Consider the following 18,558-nt stretch of genomic DNA (forward strand, 5'->3'; position numbering starts at 1 on the left):
GCTCAGGGTGGGATTGTTGGGGGGTCTGGGCAGGGCCAGGGACTGCTCTGATGATTCCTGAGGGTCCCTTCCCACTCAGGACATTCTGCATCACAGAGCTGCAGAGTCCCTGCAGGGGGGATGGTGACACCACTGACCAGTGCCCTCCTTCCATCCTCGCTGGGGCTGTGAGGTCACTGCTGCAGCCTGGCTGGCTTTGATGGAGTATCAATAACCATTCAGAGCTGCCTCTTGTGCTTTGGGCATTATTTTACTTTAACTTTCTTGCCCTGAAGCAGTTCTTTACAATGTGCCTGTCAGATTAAAAGGCAAACTTAAAAATCTCCATCTCTGCAGGGCTCAGTTGCACTTTCACCAATGTCACAGTAAGGTCATATTGTAGCCAAAGGGTTGTGCCACGAGCATTTTTCATGTGAGCTCAAATCAGTTATGGGTATTTTGGTTGCCAAGAGATGTAGGCATATTGTAGAGGAGATCAGAGAAGAGCCAGGGAGGCCATGGAGCAGAAGGAATTGACATTGAGAAAGCTTAAAAGGGCCAGTATAGCTCAGCTAAGCAACATCAAAGGGCACCCAGCAATATTGGAAGGGTTTAACGCAGCAGCCAAAGGAGATATTGAGCAGAGTGCAAGAAGTTGCAATTATTCTGTAAAATGAAATGAGCAGCCTGAAATCAGTAGCAAGAAGAAACTTTTGATAATAAGTTTTTAGGGACCTGTGTGTGGCCTTTGAGGGGTGTTTGAGGCTGTGCTACCAATTATCAGCTTTTACATTTAAACATTAAAATGGCAGAAGTGTCACATTTAGTGATAGGACAAGGGGGAGTGGCTTCCACTGCCAGAGTGCAGGGCTGGATGGGATACAGGGGAGGAATTGCTGGCTGTGAGGGTGGGCAGGCCCTGGCACAGGGTGCCCAGAGCAGCTGTGGCTGCCCTTGAATCCCTGGCAGTGTCCAAGGCCAGGTTGGACAGGGCTTGGAGCAGCCTGGGACAGTGGAAGGTGTCCCTGCCATGGCAGGGGTGGAATGGGATGATCTCCAAGGTCCCTTGCAACCCAGATTGGGTTGGTTCTATCAGTAACAGCAAGGCTGAGGATGTGCCTTTTGGAGGAATTCTGTTCCAGCTGTGCTTTTCAGACTTAATACTCCTTGTTCAAGGAGTTTAAAAATCAACTTGTGCACAAATGACCAGATTTAAAAAATTACCACCCAGCACCTACTCCTGTATCCGTCCTGAGCTGAGGCAGTGGAAACAAGTCCAGAGTAGAGGGGACTGTTGATCAAGGCAGGGTTGCTGAAGGCAGGGGAGCAGGCAGTGCTTTAGTGCTGCAGGCAGTGCTTTGGTGCTGCAGGCAGTGCTTTGGTGCTGCTGCTGAGCTCTGTGTTTGTGTGCAGGAGCTGCCCTGTACCGGCGCCTCAAGGAGTACCTGCTGACTGAGGAGCAGCTCAAGGAGAACGGCTACCCAATGCCTCACCCTGAGAAGCCTGGACGTGCTGTGCTCTTCACTGCAGAGGAGAAGAAAGTGATTGACTGTAAGCTCTGCTGGCTCTTTCCTTCTGCAGGATTTGCTGGATACAGCTGGAGCTGCCCCTTCTGGTTGTGTAAAAGTCTCAGTGTGGAGCCTTTGCTCCTGTTGTGATGGGGAGTGTGGTTGCAGAATTGTGCTGCATTCCTGCATGGAGAGGTTCTTCAGCTTTCATGTCCTGAGGATGCTGTTTTTGACCCAGATTTACAGTCTGTGGGGCTGTGAGCCTGAGGGAGGTTTCCAGTTTCTAATTCCCAGGTAACAAGGAGCAGGATGAAAGGAAATGGCCAGGGGAGGTTTAGATTGGATATAAAGGAAAATTTCTTCATGAAAAAGGTTGTGAAGCATTGAATAGGCTGCCCAGGGCAGTGATGAAGTCATCATCCCCATAAATGTTCAAAAAATGTGCAGATGTGGCACCTGGAGACATGGTTTAGTGGTGACCATGGTGGTGATGCTGATGGTTGGACTTGGTCTTAAAGGTCTTCTCCAACCTTAGCAATTCCATGATTCTGTGCTGCCAAAGAGCAGCAGTTGAGCAGGGTGGAAAGAGGCTCCTGCTCTGCACTTGATGACCCTCCCCTCCCCCAGGGAAGGACTTTTTTCTGTCTCTGTGTGAGCTCTGTTATGGTGGGATGAGGACTGACACTGGGCCAGGCTGGCTTTGCAGTGGGTCCTGCTGTGCTGCTCGGGATTGCAGAGTTTTCTGTTTGATCTGGTGGCACTGCTGGGCCACAAGTTCCCCAGAGCCCTTTTTTGCAGCTGGACAAAATGATCATAAAATCACAAAATAGTTTGAATTGGAAGGGACTTTAAAGCCCATCTCATTCCACTCCCTGGAGCACCTTCCTTCAGACTGGGTTGCTCTAAGCCATGTCCAACCTGCCCTGGATCCCACAAGTTTCCTCAGGACAGGACAGGGTCCTCCTCTGAATTTTCTGAACTCATGGCAAGATTTCTGTTCCTCAGCCCTGACTAAAGCAGGCTGTGCTGCAGCAGGGATAAAACCCAGGCTGGGGATTTCTTTTGAGGTGCTTTGCCACGCTCCCCTGAGCATCTGTGTGGAGAGACCTCACTAAAGTGTGTTAAGTGCTCATCCATGTTAACACCTTGTGCCTACATTTGTCCTGTGGTTGCTGAAGCAACCTGGGCAAAAGCTCTCTTGCATTAACACTGTCAAGTGCTGTATTTGTGAGAGCCCTTTTTTCCAGGGAGCCAGCCAGCTCCTTTATGATTCTGAGCTCATGTTCCTAGTTTTGTTCCTGTAGTTTCCTGCAGATGTTGCAGGATCTTTGAATTTTTCCTTGTTTAACTAAAGCTGTTGCTGCCACCGTGACCAGTGGGCTGGTGTTGGCTAGAGCTGGGAATGTGCTAACAGCTTTAATGCTCACACCAAAACTCATGGAATTGCATGGAGATCAGAAGAATGATAGCTCCTTCACAGTGGCTTTTTGCATCTCCCTTCCCCAAATTTTGGGCAGTAAAAGCAGAGGTGGTAGGAGGGAGCAGTTGCTGGGCCAGACCCTGCTCTAAGTGCTCCTGGGTTTTGCTGCTGGAAAATCCTGACAGAAAAGCTGTGCCCTGGAAGAGCTAAAATGTCATTTGGAAGTGACAAGGCACAGATCCCCTGGAAACCAGACTTCATTAGCTCTGGTGTCCAAAGAATGACTTATTTATCCTGTTTCTTAAAATAACTCTGTTAGACTCCAACGTAATTTGCTGTGCATGGAGAAACAATGCAGCAAACCTTGATGGAACTGGGGGCAGCTGATGTGAACCAAAGCCACTGGAGAATCTCTGTGTTTGCCTCTGGGAAGTGTTTGGGGGGCAGATTTCAGAGGGATTACTGTGCCTTTATAGGATTTTGGAACGACAAAACACCATTTAACAGCATTTGGGGCTTGAGTGATTGTGATTTCCTTTGCTTTGGCCAGGTTAAGCAGGTGAGGGGTTTCCAGTGACCTGGCTGTTGTTTCTCTCCTGTCCCCAAGCCTCGTGCAGGATCTGCTGTCGCTGTGGCACCGAGTACATGGTCTCAGCCTCGGGCAGCTGCATCCGGAAGGAGGAGTGTGTGCATCACTGGGGGCGGCTGCGCAAGCAGAGAGGTGAGGCACAGCCCTGCCAGGGGGCTGGGGGGTGCTGCCTGTGCTCCAGCTCCAAACACAGTCTTCCTCAGCTTTCAGCTTCATTTTGGGGCTTGTCACGCTCCCAGGTGGTGACAGTTCCTGTGCCTGGCACTGAAATGGCCTCACAAGGAGCTGCTGGGCTTGGCGGTCCCCACAATGTGACACTGGGGCTGTTTCATCTTTGTTCAGAAAAGTAAAGGAAAAAAACCTTCCTGTGCTTTTTGAAAAAAAAAAAAAAAAGCAGCCTTTTGAAAGGCTGACTGGGAGCACTAAAGGTCTGTCACTCCCAGGAGAGTTCACTGATCTTGGTTGAATTCATTTGCAGCAAGGCACTAACCTAGTTTGAGCTCTGCTCTGGTTTTCCATCAGAGCATCCAAGTGGCTTCTGGAATTTGTCTGGCTGAGTACCAGAGACTTCAACTCTTTAGATTGCTGCCTGTGAATCCACAGTTATTTTCCCCCTGTGTTTGGCACGTTATTGTTGTGCTCATCCAGGGGATCTGCACATGAAAGCTGAAGTTCAGGTCTCTTGTTAACAAGACTCTTCTCCTTGACCCTTCATCTCTTGCTCTTTCAGTGCCAGGTGGGTGGGAAACTCACTACAGCTGCTGCTCCGGAGCTGTGGGGTCACCAGGCTGCCAGGTTGCTAAAGTAAGTGCTGGAACAACACCTTTTTATTCTCAGTGACATTTGTGCTCTGCTCACAGTGCCAGTGGCTGGGAAATCCTTGTTTAAGCCTTTAGAAGAAGTGGCTTCCCTTAAGGGGATAAAACAAGTGCAAGTTAAATTTTTTTTGCTCTGCAATGGTAGGAAAATCCAGTATTTGACACTTAACTGTCTGGAGTGAGCTAGGTTCATTTATCCTGAGCTGCCCAGCTCATCTACTTGAGGGACATAGAAAAGCTCATGTTCTTCAGTGAATCACAGAAGAAATGAGAAATAAGGGATTTATTTCCTTTTAAGGAGCAGTTTCAGAGTCTTTGCAATAATGTGCCAACCCCTTTTTCCCATCTTTTCCTTTCCAGATTCCCATGCTAAGGTAACTTTCTCCAGGTGGACAAATCTTTTCTGACAAGTTTTCTGTTTGTTGCCTGTCCTTGTTTGTAATGAGGGAAGGAACCTTCCCAAGGAGCCTGTTGTATCTCCAAAGTGTCATGGAACTTCTTTTGAGGGAGCCCAGCACTAGAAAAACAATGGAAAACCTGCTGAGATGTGGAGTTTGATAGAGCAGAGCACTGTTTGGGGTACCTTTGCACAGGTGCTTTTTTCTTTCCCTTAGGCAGCAGGAGAGTTGGTGTTCCAACCTGGCATCCCCAGTCTGCCTTGTGCAGCTCTCTGGGCATGCTCCTTGTCACTTGTTTTGGTGGCATTTTATATTTGGCAGCTGCCACACAGGGGAGAACCAAAAGCTAGAGGCAGAAAGTGAATTCTGAGCAAAATTCAAGGTTTGTTACAATCAGAAGAATTTTCTGGGCACCATAAAAGCCTGCTCTGCACAGTTGGATTGGATGGGATCAGGTTGTTACTTTTCTTTCTCTTCCGTGTGAATTTAGGAGTTTTTTAAAAATCACCTACACTGGGCACACTGTGCCAGGGCCTCTCCACCCTCACAGCCAACAATTCCTTCCCAATATCCCACCTAGCCCTCCCCTCTGGCAGTGGGAAGCCATTCCCTGTGTCCTGTCACTCTCTATCAGTATAAAAAGTCCCTCTCCCTTTTTTTTATAAGCTCCCAGTTTTCAGAGCACCCTTTGGTAGATTTAAAGTTGAATCCACAGCCTGCTCAGCACACAGTGAAATTTTGGGGTGCACTGAATCCTTCAGTTTTGAAGAAGGGCTTTGAAAGCAGAAAATATTTGTAGTAAGACACCATTCTCTGACCCAGAGCTGGTTAGAAAAGCCCGAGTGTTCCAAGCCCAGGGATGTCCCTGCTGGGTTTGCTGCAGTTAGGCAGGGAGGCAGGAGATGGCAGGAGGGAGCTGTGCTGCTCCAGGGAGCCTGCTCTTTGTAATACCTGAGCCTGCTGCTCTCAAAAACAGGAGCAACTTCCCTGCCCTCCTCCCAGCCAGGAAGAATTGGGTAATTTCAGAACAACAACTGATGGAGAAAAATACCTGATAGGGTTTGGGGTTTTTTTTCACTTCACTGCTCAGTTCTGTTGTGTTTCTCAGGGAGGGAAGGGCTGAAGCTGTGGAGGAGAGGTGTTTGCTGTCTCCTGGCTGCTGAGCTGCCCTCCCCATTCCCTCAGCACAGCAGGGTCCGTGCTGTGGGTGCAGAATGGACAAGTGCAGCCCCTTGCACCTGGGAAGCAGTGATCCATGAGGCCTTTGAGCAGTGCTGGCTCTGGATACAGAGATTGGCCTCAGCTGCCTCATTAACTTCAAATGATGCAGTTCCTGTGCTCTGGCTGCACCTGCAGTAGTGACCTGTGCAGGAAAATATGCAAATCCTGCTTTGGTTTCCTCTCTGCCCACACACATGTCAGCTTTACAAGGGCCTCAGTTCCTCATCTCTCCAGCCTTTAATCCTGAGACAAACCACAGCAGTTTCATTCCTTGTAGGGTCAGACCTGTGGGAAGCTCTGTACTGTGCTGGGCACTGCTGAGGCTCCACCTCAAATCCTGGGGGCAGTTTTGGGCCCCTCATGGCAGGAAGGAAATTGAGGGGGTGGAGCATGTCCAGAGAAAGGAACAGAGCTGGGGAAGGGGCTGGAGCCCCAGGAATGGCTGAGGGAGCTGAGGGGGCTCAGCCTGGAGAAAAGGAGGCTCAGGGGGCCCTTGTGGCTCTGCACAACTCCCTGACAGGAGGGGACAGATGGGGAGGTCAGGCTCTGCTCCAGGGAACAGGGACAGGAGGAGAGGGAACAGCCTCAGGCTGGGCCAGGGGAGGTTTAGGTTGGATATTAGGAAAATTTCTTCACTGAAAGGGTTGTAAAGCATTGGAAGGGGCTGCCCAGGGCGCTGGGTGGAGTCACCATGCCTGGAAGTGTTCAAAAAAAACCATGTGGATGTGGCACTTGGGGACATGGTTTAGTGGTGACCATGGTGGGGCTGCTGGGTTGACTTGATGATCTTGGGAGTCCTTTCCAACATTCAGGATTCAGTGATTCCATGGTTTTGAGCATGGAGAAGGAAGCTGTGCCCAGACTGCTGTGACTGTGCACAAATACATGGACATTTAGGGACAGACGAAACATAAACAAAACAAAAAACCCCACGGGGGCTAAGGGAGGGAGAGCATCACCTCTGGGTGTGGTGCAGGTTGGTTTTACATAAAACCATGTCAGCAGGCAAAAGGGCAGTCACAGCTCTGCCTTGCCCTTGGTTACCTGTTCTGCTTCCCCTTTAAACTTCACCCAGCTGAGAAGCCCTGCTGCCAGGAAGGTTCCAGGATAACCACTGGGATCTGTGCTGTGGGAGTACCTGTGTTGCAACAGCAGCTCAGTCATGCACTGGCTTAAACCACTTGTGAAATCACTCCCTGAGTTTTCCTGCTGGATCTTGTTGACCCTGGAGCTTTAGCTGGGAACAGTGCAGAGTGCTTGGAAGTGCCCTCTATTGCCTCAAGTACTGGTGGGCTGGAGCTGCTGTGGGTGTGGAATGCAGGGGCTGTGAGTGGATGCACACACAGACATGCTCTGGAGCTGTCTGCTGTCACCTGCACCTGCTGCTCGTGCTCACAGAGGGATGTTGGGGTTAGGATCCTCCATCTGGGCTTGTCTTGGCCACAGGAACCAGGAGCTGGAGTTATATCAGTGTGTCCTAGTCTGGAGGACAGGTGTCTGCTGAGAAAGGCAGGAGCCTCTCTTTGAAATGGAGAATGTAAATCCCCTCCCTCCAAATTATTATAATTTTGAAATCAAGGGGCTCTCAGGCAAAGATATGGGAATTACGAGTAACAGTTCTATACTAGGGAAATTAAAATACAAATACAATACTACAAAGAAAAAAACCACAAACCCTGACAAAGTCAGAGTACAACCTGACACCCCTAGGCAGGGTGTTGGTAGCAGTTTGATTAAATGGTGGCTGCAGTCCTTTTGTAGTGACAGATGTGGCTCAGTTGGAGCAGTGCTCCTGTACAAGGTGCAGTTTCCCTCTGGAGTCCAGTGGAGAAAGGGGCTCCCTTAGTGTCCCAAAACCTCTGTTTTTATCTTGGTAAGAAATGTTGGGCTCTTCCCCCTGGCTGGAGCACCTCCCAATGGGATGCAGTAATTTTATCAGTCACACAGTGGGACTCAATGGCCATTAGCAGAAAATGACTGGCTGGAGGAAGGATGGGTTGTGAAAAGATAAAGAACAATGTCCTGCCTGGTTTCAGTGGGTGGCCCATTAGCAGAATATCTCCCATGGAGATCAGGATCACTGCCCCCACCCTCAGCAGATGGAGATAGAATAGATACCTTTTATCACACCCTGTACTGTAACCCAAGACACAGTGCCAGGCCTCAGTGTGCCCCTTCCTGACTAATTCTACTCCAGATTGAAAGCTCCTTGTCCCCAGACATGTGATGTCCTGCTCCTCCACGTGCTGTCAGCCCTGATCTGCCATTGGAATTAGGGCTGCTCATGGCTGTTTGCTGTGATTGTGAACTTCTCAGGCTCACTTTATTCCTCATTAAGAAATTATTAAAAACCCACTTTTGTTGAAATTGAGGTTTGTTGGAGTGGGCTTTGGCTTCTTGTTCTTGTCATCACCAAGTGTCCCTGTCTTTCAGCAACACGTGCACGATGGGCGCAAGGAGAGCCTGGATGGCTTTGTGAAGACTTTTGAGAAGCTGCCCACAACTGATGGCTACCCTGGCATCTATGCCTTAGACTGTGAAATGGTGGGTCCAAAGCCAAAACAAAGCTTTTTGTGACTGGCTGAGGTGTGACACAAGTGACTGAAGGGAAGCTGTTTCCTGACCTCATTCTCTCTGTTCTGAATATTGGTGCTGGAGGTGTAAATGAGCTCTTATTGATTGGTGTGTTTGGTTTGAGGGCTGTGCAGCCCTGGCAGGCTCTGACTGGCCCACGCTGGGCAGTGCTGCTGCCTGGCCTTGCTGCATTCTGGGAGCTGCAGAATGGGTGAGGGGCTCCACAGATCCCACACTGTGGTTGGCCTGGTGCCTCTCATCACATCTGCCCTGTTCCTTGCAGTGCTACACTAAGCAAGGACTGGAGCTGACAAGAGTAACTGTGATCAACTCAGAGCTGAAAGTGGTGTATGACACCTTTGTCAAGCCAGACTCCAAGGTGGTGGATTACAACACCAGGTAAGGGCTGGGACACCAGGGGAGGGCTATGACACCACGTGAGGGATGTGACACCAGCTGAGGATGCTCTTCCTTGGGACAGAGCTTTATGCTCTCTCAGGAACATGGTGTGGCTGGGAGCACTTGTTGAAACTCCACTTCCCACCACTCCCTAAGGGCTGAGGGGCTTTGGGCCTTGAGGTGCAGGATCTCCACATGTGTCCTGTTGCTCTGCAGATTCTCAGGTGTGACAGAAGAGGACCTGGAGAACACGAGCATCACCCTGCGGGATGTCCAAGCCGTCCTACTGAACATGTTCAGTGCAGACACCATACTGATAGGGCACAGCTTGGAAAGTGACTTATTTGCACTAAAGGTAACTTGGGCTCTTGTCTTCACATCTCCCTGTGTTGTTTTCCCACCCTGGGGGTTGTTAGGTGCCTCCTTCTAATATTTAGGAACTGTGTATTTCCAAGGACTGGGAGTTCACAGTAGTGAGGTGGCCTCACCTCAGGTCCTGTGTGCAGTTTTGGGCATCACAATATAAGAAAGCCATGCATCCATTAGAGAGCATCCAGAGGAGCAGAGAGGATGGGAAAGGGTCTGGAGGGGTCATGAGGAGCAGCTGAGGGTACTTGGTTTGTTCAGCCTGGAGGAGACTGAGGGGAGCCTTGTCTTGGTCTTCAACATCCTTGTGGGGGAAGAGGAGGGACAGGTACCAATCTTTCCACTCTCATGACCAGGGACAGGAGCCTAGGAAGGGCTGGAGCTGTGTCAGGGCTTGGCATGGAGCTCAGGGAAAGGTTCTTCCCCCCGAGGGTGCTGGGCACTGCCCAGGCTCCCCAGGGAATGATCCCGGCCCCAAGGCTGCCAGAGCTCCAGGAGCGTTTGGACACCGCTCTCAGGGATGCTCAGGGTGGGATTGTTGGGGGGTCTGGGCAGGGCCAGGGGCTGCACTGATGATCCCTGAGGGTCCCTTCCCACTCAGGACATTCCTGGATTCCATGGTTTGTCCAGTCCCTGAGCTGTGTGAAGCTGGTTGTGGTGGAAGTCCAAGGGAGTGGGGTCAAGTGTGTCCCTCATGGTGTCACCTTGTCTGCACTCACTTTGCCCCATGCCCAGGGTGGGTCTCACCCCGGGGACAGATGATCTGAAATGTGGCTAGAGCAATTTCTCTACAGCCTTGTGCTGTCAGTTTGTGTTGTAAGGAGGCAAGGAGGAGGGAGAGGTCTTTTGAATGGGATAAAAGAGGATTTATTACTTTGGGGAATTCTGGGGCAAAAGACAAAAAAGTAAAGGTGCAACAGCTGAAATATGGGGGAGGTTCATGGGGAGGGTACAAATCACCAGCAAACTGGAGCAATTCTGGGAGGGGTAAAGGGTAGGGTTCACAAAAGCATTATCCAATGAGGGAGGTTGGGAGGGGAAGCTGGGTCACGTGGACTAATGAGATGTGCAGTTCTTAGGGGATTTCTGAAGGGAAATTCCAAGCAGGGGGTTGGTACAAAATAGGATTGACAGGGAATTCAGGGTAGATTGACAAGGTGGGTGGGAGGGCATAATTTGGACTAAACCATTAACTTGGGCAGAACATACCATTGACCAGAAACACTGCAACATCACCTGAACTTTTAGTGGCTGCTGCTGCCCAGGGTGACAGATCTGGACAGGGCTCTGAGCAGCTTGGTCTAATGGAGGGTGGAACAAGAGGGTCTCTAAGGTCTCTTCCAACCCAAACCATTCTGTGATTCTATGACTGATCCAAAATCGTTTGCCTCTCACCCCTGCCAGATCTGTTCTCTGTTCTGTGCTAGCTTTTCTAGGAATTGTGGTGTTACTTTGATAAGTTATTTTGACCTGTCCTGTTTCCTGCCTGGCCCTCATCAGCCCCGTGTGCCCATCCCTGAGCCCCTTCTGCTGTCCTGCCAAGGAGTGTGTCCTGCACTGCAGCCCCAGGGGTTTGTCCCAGATCACCAGGAGAGCGTGTGGCAGGCAGGAGCCAAGTCTTTGCTCATATGCCAGGACTTCCCTCAGCCATTCTTCATCCCACAGCTCTCCTGCTGAAGCCTCTGTGGCTGCCAGCTCCCAGAGCTGGGTTGGAAGCAGGAGTTTTTAATGCCTGTAAAACACTTTACCTCTCTGTGGCACCCTTTATCCCAGCCTTGGAGAGGCTTCATCATAATCAGAAAAGCATTATTTCCAGTTAGATCAGCTCGAGATGACTGCCTTGGCCTCTTAGAGGCTTGATTTTCTCTTAGCACCACAGCTGCTGCCAAGAGGAGGAGCCCAGAGCACTCCAGCAGAGCTATGGGGTGTCAGTGGAATGGCTGAGGGCTGTGGCACTAAAGCCATATCTCACTAATGGCTGTGGCAACTTCCAAGTGCTGATGGCATTTCAAGTTTTATTTAAAGCTTTATTATCCTGTTTCCTCAGTCTTCCTGATCTACATAAGTAATTACCAGTGTGTCTGGGCGGGTGCCAGAGCTGAGTGCAGTCCAGGGGAGATTATCCATAACATTGGCAGTTTTATACTGCAAGGAGTGGAGCAGGTTGTTGCTGTTCAAGTGCAGCTGTTCTGGGGCAGTTGTGGAGGTGTTACTGATCCAGTAACCATGAGCTGGTGCCTGGAGGCAGAGAGGAAGAGGGGATTATCAGGGCTCTGTCAGAGTCATCCATGTTGGGACAGGACACAGGTTTTATCTCTCAGGCCCTGCCCTTCACTCCTGTGCTCAGGATATAGGATTGCCTTCATCTACATTCCTTTAGCTCCCACTGAATGCAGTTCATGATAGCAAAGGATTAATGTTGTTTTAGCCTGAGAGGAAGAAATCAGTGTTAAAAAAGCCACCTTGCCCTATGATTATGGACTTTGTCAGGTGGGGCCTTTTGGCTGTCCCCAGGCCCCTTGGTGCAGGGCAGGGAGCACTTTGACCTGTTCAGCATCCTCAGTTCCTCCAGCGTGGTGACAATTCATAGCTCAGGTACTGGATTAGAGGGCTGGAGCCCCTCTGCTCTGGGGACAGGCTGGGAGAGCTGGGAGTGCTCACCTGGAGAAGAGAAGGCTCCAAGGAGAGCTGAGAGCCCCTTGCAGAGCCTGAAGGGGTTTCAGGAGAGCTGGAGAGGGACTGGGGACAAGGGCTGGAGGGACAGGACACAGGGAATGGCTTCCACTGCCAGAGGGCAGGGCTGGATGGGATATTGGGCAGGAATTGTTCCCTGGGAGGGTGGGCAGGGCTGGCACAGGGTGCCCAGAGCAGCTGTGGCTGCCCCTGGATCTCTGGCAGTGTCCAAGGCCAGGTTGGACATTGGGGCTTGGAGCAGCCTGGGACAGTGGAAGGTGTCCCTGCCATGGCAGGGGTGGGAATGGGATGATCTGCAAGGTCCCTTTCAGCCCAAACTGGGTTGGTTCTATCAGTAACAGCAAGGCTGAGGATGGACCTTTTGGAGGAATTCTGTTCCAGCTGTGCTTTCCAGACTTAATGCTCTTTGTTCAGGGAGTTTAAAAATCAACTTGTGCACAAATGACCAGATTTAAAAAATTACCAACCAGCACCTACTCCTGTGTCCATCCTGAGCTGAGGCAGTGGAAGCAAGTCCAGAGTAGTGGATGGGACTTGGAGCACTCTGGGAATGGTGGCAGGTGTCCCTGCCTGTGACAAGGGATGGAGTAGAAGCCCTTTAAAAAGTCCCAACTCGAAACACTCTCTGATATGATTCAGTGATAGAATTTCCTTGTCCCATTCCATCCTTGCTGAGCTGGTGCTGGTTAAAAACTTCCTGTTGAGTCACTGCAGGCAGATGGGAAGATTTGGGGTTGGTTTGTACCCTGAAGGCCAGGCCTACTCTGTATCAGCAGTGTGCACATCCTGCTTTGTCATGCACATCCTGCCCACTTCTGTCCCCATCTTAGAATCCCAGTAATGGTTTGGTTGGAAGGCACCATGAGCATTACCCAATTCCAGTCCTCTGCCATGGGCAGGGATGCCACTCACTGTTCTGAGCTGCTTTATCTTCAGAAGCAGTTGAAGGGTTGCTACAGCTCACACAGAGGCTGTTGTGCAGCCAGCTGGTTCTTCAGTTTAATTTTTAATTGTGAAAGACTCCAGAGCTGTTCCAGCTTCTCCAGGCTGGGGGATTAAAGATTGGCCTGTCCTGCTTGAGTTACACCAGCCCTGAATCCCTGCTGCCCTGGATGTGAGGTTCCAGGGCTCTGGGGGAGCTGTGGGGCTGGCCCAGCAGTGGCAATGCTGAGTGCACACACCCTGCAAGGGGACTCATCCTGGATGTGAGGTTCCAGGGCTCTGGGGAGGTGTGGGGCTGGCCCAGGAGTGGCAGTGCTGAGTGCACACACCCTGCAAGGGGACTCATCCTGGATGCAGGCAGAGCCTCCTGCCAGACTGGTTGGGTCGGCAATGCTGAGAGCATTGCACAGAGGTGACCGGAAGGTTGCTGCAGCATGGCTGATCCCAAGCAGTGCCTGTCCCTGTGGGAGTGGGGAAATAACCCTGTTCCTGTGCTCCCTCCCTCAGCTGATCCATGGCACTGTAGTGGACACAGCCATCGTGTTCCCCCACCGCCTGGGGCTGCCCTACAAGCGCGCCCTGCGCACGCTCATGGCCGACTACCTCAAACGCATCATCCAGGACAATGGTGAGACCTCTGAGGGACCCCACTGCCTTCTGTGGTCCCCTCAGCCCTGCCTTTCTCTGCTGTCCCCAAGCCCATGCTCTAGCTCCTGGTGTTTTCTGCCCTGCATGGTGTGGTAGCTGGCAATGTGCTGGCATAGGAAGCCTCAGCCACAGCTCGTTTCAGTGTGACCCCTGTCCCGAGGGCAGAGCTCTCCCTGCATCCCTGCCTGTGCTGTGTGGGACAAAGGAAGTGGTGTGGGAAGGCTGAGGGTGGCTCTGCCAAGTCCAGGTCCTGCCCTCTCTTCTCTCTCTGGCCAGCTGAGATGGACCCTCCTGTTGGAAATGGGGCTTGTTCCCACCCATCTTCCCTGAGCACATTGTAAACACTGCTGGGAAGCTCCCAGCTTTTCCATGATGGTGTCAGGCTGAAGCCCAGCAAAAAGGGTGGGTTAAATGGAAAAAAATGCATGTTTAAAATTGGGAGTGTTCAGCCTGGAGAAGGCTTGGGGGACTCCTTAAAGCTCCTTGCAGTGTCTAAAGGGGCTCCAGGAGAGCTGGAAAGGAACTTGGGACAAGGGCTGGAGGGACAGGACACAGGGAATGGCTTCCACTGCCAGAGGGCAGGGCTGGATGGGATATTGGGAAGGAATTGTTCCCTGGGAGGGTGGGCAGGCCCTGGCACAGGGTGCCCAAAGCAGCTGTGGCTGCTCCTGGATCTCTGGCAGTGCCCAAGGCCAGGTTGGACAGGGCTTGGAGCAGCCTGGGATGGTGGAAGGTGTCCCATAAAACAGAAATCATGCTGTCATTCTGTGGAATTCTTTAAATCCCTGGCTGGAGCTCAGGGTGCTCCCAGGTGACTGCAGGGCCAGGGAGCAGCTGGCTCTGCCTGAGGGCACTCCCTGTGCTGGGCTGAGCAGGCAGTCCCTGCAGCAGAAGGGTCCCAGCCATGCCTGTGTTTGTGTCCCCAGTGGAAGGACACGACTCCAGTGAGGATGCCAGAGCCTGCATGGAGCTCATGGTGTGGAAGATCAAGGAGGATGCGAAGGTGAAGCGATGACCTGCGCCTGTGTCTCTGCTGTTCTCCTGCACCTCTGTGAAGAAGCAGTGCAATAAATGCCCACAGCCACTCTGTCCCCCTGTGCCAGCAGCATGTTCCTGCTCCCTTGCCATCCCAGCAGGACTCCTGGACTCACACCTGCAGTCCCCCTGTCCAGGTGGTGGCTCTCAGATCCTCACACTCCACCTGAGGGATTCTCTGTGGTCCAAGCACTGCCTTGTGGGCCTGGCAAGGTGGTTTTGAGTAGCACAACCAGAACTTCTTGGTTCCTAGGAGAAGCTTGTTAGAGGTAGGTTGGAGATGTGCAGAAGGATCTTTCTGGTTCAGTTAAAGGTAGATCGTTAACTTTTTTGGTTTTTTCCCCAAATGTAACTTAAATTGCCTCTGTACTCCAAAGCAGTTTTTGGAGAGGGGGGAGATGGAAGAAGGTTGGGCAGGATGCTGTGAGTGGATTGTGTAGCTGGTGTGGGAAGCAAGAGCTGGGGATGAAGCACCTGGGAAGAGATCCTGGTGCAATCCCACTGTGGAGCTGCAAAAGAGAGGCTGTGTCTGAGCAGCTGGAGGGAGAGGAATGAGGAATTGCCACCTGCTGTGCCCCAGGTGATCTCCTTGCTGAGGGCTGGCTGGCACCTGGTTCTGGAGTCAGTGCAAAGGAGAAACCATGAGTGTCACATCTGCCCTCAGGGAGCCACGTGGCAGGACAGGGACAAAGAGCTCCCAGAGCCAGGGAGAACCTGCATCACTTCAGAGCAGGATAGGACAAGCTGTCCCTCCTTCCCTGACCCTCAGCTTCCAGCAGGGCCCCAGTGAGCTTCAGGGAGCAAGGTTTTTGAGGTGTGCAGGTAAAGTTACACCTAGGGGTGGCCTCAGCAGTGTGCAGGACTCCCCACCAGCCTGTCCCTGATGCAGGCAGAAGCAATAGGGAAAAATCCTTCATTTCAAGTTGTTTACATGTTGGGAATTGTGTAGAGAGCTGGACCCAGCTGTGTCTGGCACCTGAACAAACAGCTGCTGAGTGTGACTGTCCCTGGGGTGATGGGGGCAGAGCCCAGGCAGGCTGGATGGCACTGGTGGGTCCCTCTGCCCTGACCCTGCTGCTTCTGGGGACAGCAGAGCTGAGGGCAGCAATCACCACGGATGGGGTCTCTCAGCTGGGGTCAGGGAGCACCTTCACCCCCTCCCAGAGCAGTGACCCCTCATCCTGGTAGCACTGGAATTGTGTCACTTGGTGGCTGCTGTGTCCCTGTGTGCCTGCCATGGGCTGGCTGTGTCAGTCTGGGGGCAGAGGAGCTGCTGGGGTTTGGTTCCTGTCAGAGCCAGGTCCTGACAGCTGTGTGTCCCCTGCATGTCCTGCTCAGCTGTCCCAGCCTGTGGGCAGGAGCTGTGGGCTGGGCTGTGTTCCAGGACAGGGATTCCCTGCTCCAGCCCCACGCTGGTCCTGCTGAACTCTCCCCAGTCCATGTGGAAGCAGGGAGGTGCCTTCTCTGCCAGGCTCTCCAGAGCCACCAGGAGAAGTGGGGCTGTAGAGTCTCCTCTTAGTGCTGAGCCCATCTATGTTTCTTCTGGCAGCCTGTTCCTTACCCCAGGTTTTGGGGATGTAGCTCCCTGCTGCTCCCCCAGTGCTCCATATCCAGCTCTGCTCCTTCCCTGCCTTGGGGCTTCCACCCCAAAGCAGCCTTGGGACACCTTGGCTTGTCCCATGTCCCACTGCCTGCAGGGAACAGTGCTATTCCTGCCCAGGCTGTGGGAGAGGCAGAGTTCAGTTCTTCCCAGCTGGGGAGGGAAGGTTTGTTCCTGCTTCTGCCTCTTTCCCATGTTTATCCCCCGTTTATCTTCACCCCTGGCTGCAGCGATGGAATGTCCCTGGAGCAGCCACATCAGGTGTCAGATCTGGCTCTTGCCTCTTGCCTGTTCCTCAACAGGCAGCCCCTGCTTCCCCTGCTCCCCAGCCTTCCCACAGCAGCTCCTTCCCTGGGAAAGCCAGGGTGTTCTACCCTGTGCTGGTGTCCTGCTTGTGGAGCTGCTTGGCTCAACCCCATCTCCTGGGCCTGGGACAGGCAGGAATCCTGCCAGCCCATGGCACCTCCATCATTTCCCCTTCCTTTCCCCAGGGAAGCTTTTGGAGTGGGGGTGTGGGGGGATTGCCTGTATCAGGGGATGTCCCTGGGAAAGTGGAACCATATCCAGCCACACCCTCGGTGTCAGAGCCAGTCCTGGCCCAGTGCTGCCATCGCCTCCCCAGGCACCAGAGGTTTGGTTGGGTTGTACAGAACGATTGTAGCCTGTAACTTTTTGTAATTGTTTTTAATAAAAGAGTGTTGACTAGATGCACATTCCTGAGTCTGGGGCTGCTCTGCCTGTGTATGGGTTGTGGAGAGGAGGTGCTGGAGCCATCCTGGAGCTGGGAGGGGCTGGGCAGGCTTCCCTGGAGATCCTTCCCCATGGTGGAGAAGGATTCAGCACATCCAAGGTCCTGCACCTGGGTAATCCCAGCCCTGAGCATAGACTGGGAGATGAACCCAAGGAGAGCAGCCCTGGGGAGAAGGATTTGGGGTGTTGGTGGGTGAGAGGCTCACCCTGCCCCAGCCATGGGCACTGACCCCAGAAACCCCCCTGTGCTGGGCTGAGCCCCCAGCGTGGGCAGCAGGGGAGGGGGGGATTCTGCCCCTGTGCCCCACTCAGGTGAGACCCCACCTGCAGAGCTGCCCCCAGCCCTGGGGAACAGCAGCAGGAGGACGTGGAGCTGCTGGAGCCAGGCCAGAGGAGGCCACGGAGATGCTGCAAGGGCTGGAGCCCCTCTGCTCTGGGGACAGCCTGGGAGAGCTGGGGGTGCTCACCTGGAGAAGAGAAGGCTCCAGGGAGAGCTCAGAGCCCCTTGCAGGGCCTGAAGGGGCTCCAGGAGAGCTGGAGAGGGACTGGGGACAAGGGCTGGAGGGACAGGACACAGGGAATGGCTTCCACTGGCAGAGGGCAGGGCTGGATGGGATATTGGGCAGGAATTGTTCCCTGGGAGGGTGGGCAGGCCCTGGCACAGGGTGCCCAGAGCAGCTGTGGCTGTTCCTGGATCCCTGGCAGTGTCCAAGGCCAGGTTGGACACTGGGGCTTGGAGCAGTCTGGGACAGTGGAAGGTGTCCCTGCCATGGCAGGGGGGGGACTGGATCGGCTTTAGGGTCCCTCCCAACCCAAACCATTCCATGATTCTGTGGCAGCAGTGGGGACAAGGCCCTGTTCTGCTGGGGGCTGGGTGTGACCCCTCAGGTGTGTCCCCCCACACCTCTCTGGCACGGGGTGACACCGGCGCCTCCCGGGCACGGGCTGAGGGGTGAGCGTTGTCCCAGCCCATTCCCCCTCTGCCCTTTCGGGTGCTGCCCAATCCAAACCATCCCGTGTTTTCTCATCCCTGCGGTTTGCACCGCTCTTGGTTCCCCTGCAGCCCAGCCCAGCCTCCCCAGCACCGCTCCCAGCTCTGCCTGTTCCGTGCCCCGGGATGAGCCGAGGAAAAGGGATGAAACCGGTTCCACTCCTTTTGGAAAGACCCCGATCCCAACCCCCTGGACTGAACGAGGAGGGGGAGCCGTGGCTGGACCCTCGCTCTTTGCAAACCCCCCAGCCCGAGGGGTGCCCGGGCACATCCCGGCTGCTCCTGCCTCATCCCGGGGCCGGGAGGGAGCTCAGCATCCCCCAGACCTGCCCCGGCTCCCCCCGGAGCCCGAATCAATCTCCCAAATGGGGCAGGAATTCAAGTGCCAAGCCAAGGAGCTGATTCAGCACGGAGGAAGAGGTGAAGGTAAAAAGTTCAAATAAAAAAATAATGGGCCATTAGATGACCTCACTGGCAATGTGTTTTATTTAACGCGCGGGTGATGGCTCGGCGGTGGCAGCGCCTGCTCCGGAGGCTGTAAAAGTCACGCCTGGCTCGCGTTCTCAGCCATCCCCGCCGGCCTTTGTGGCACTGGCTGCTCCAGCAGGGACCTCCAGTCCCACCCC

At 53.2% G+C, this 18,558-nt stretch overlaps 1 protein-coding gene across 1 annotated transcript in view; it reads left to right on the forward strand.

Moving 5' to 3' along the window:
- Positions 1 to 15,143, forward strand: part of REXO1 (RNA exonuclease 1 homolog) — a 43,683-nt gene extending 28,540 nt beyond the window's left edge. Inside the window, exons 9-16 of the mRNA XM_033082106.1 lie at positions 1,393 to 1,530; positions 3,515 to 3,628; positions 4,227 to 4,300; positions 8,367 to 8,477; positions 8,791 to 8,906; positions 9,123 to 9,261; positions 13,416 to 13,536; positions 14,483 to 15,143. Coding sequence (XP_032937997.1) covers positions 1,393 to 1,530; positions 3,515 to 3,628; positions 4,227 to 4,300; positions 8,367 to 8,477; positions 8,791 to 8,906; positions 9,123 to 9,261; positions 13,416 to 13,536; positions 14,483 to 14,571 — 902 coding nt within the window. The 3' untranslated portion in view covers positions 14,572 to 15,143. The remainder of the gene's footprint in view (positions 1 to 1,392; positions 1,531 to 3,514; positions 3,629 to 4,226; positions 4,301 to 8,366; positions 8,478 to 8,790; positions 8,907 to 9,122; positions 9,262 to 13,415; positions 13,537 to 14,482) is intronic.
- The last annotated feature ends 3,415 nt before the right edge of the window (positions 15,144 to 18,558 follow it).

Source organism: Catharus ustulatus, chromosome 29 (assembly GCF_009819885.2).
Source record: "Catharus ustulatus isolate bCatUst1 chromosome 29, bCatUst1.pri.v2, whole genome shotgun sequence".
Lineage (NCBI taxonomy): Eukaryota > Metazoa > Chordata > Aves > Passeriformes > Turdidae > Catharus > Catharus ustulatus.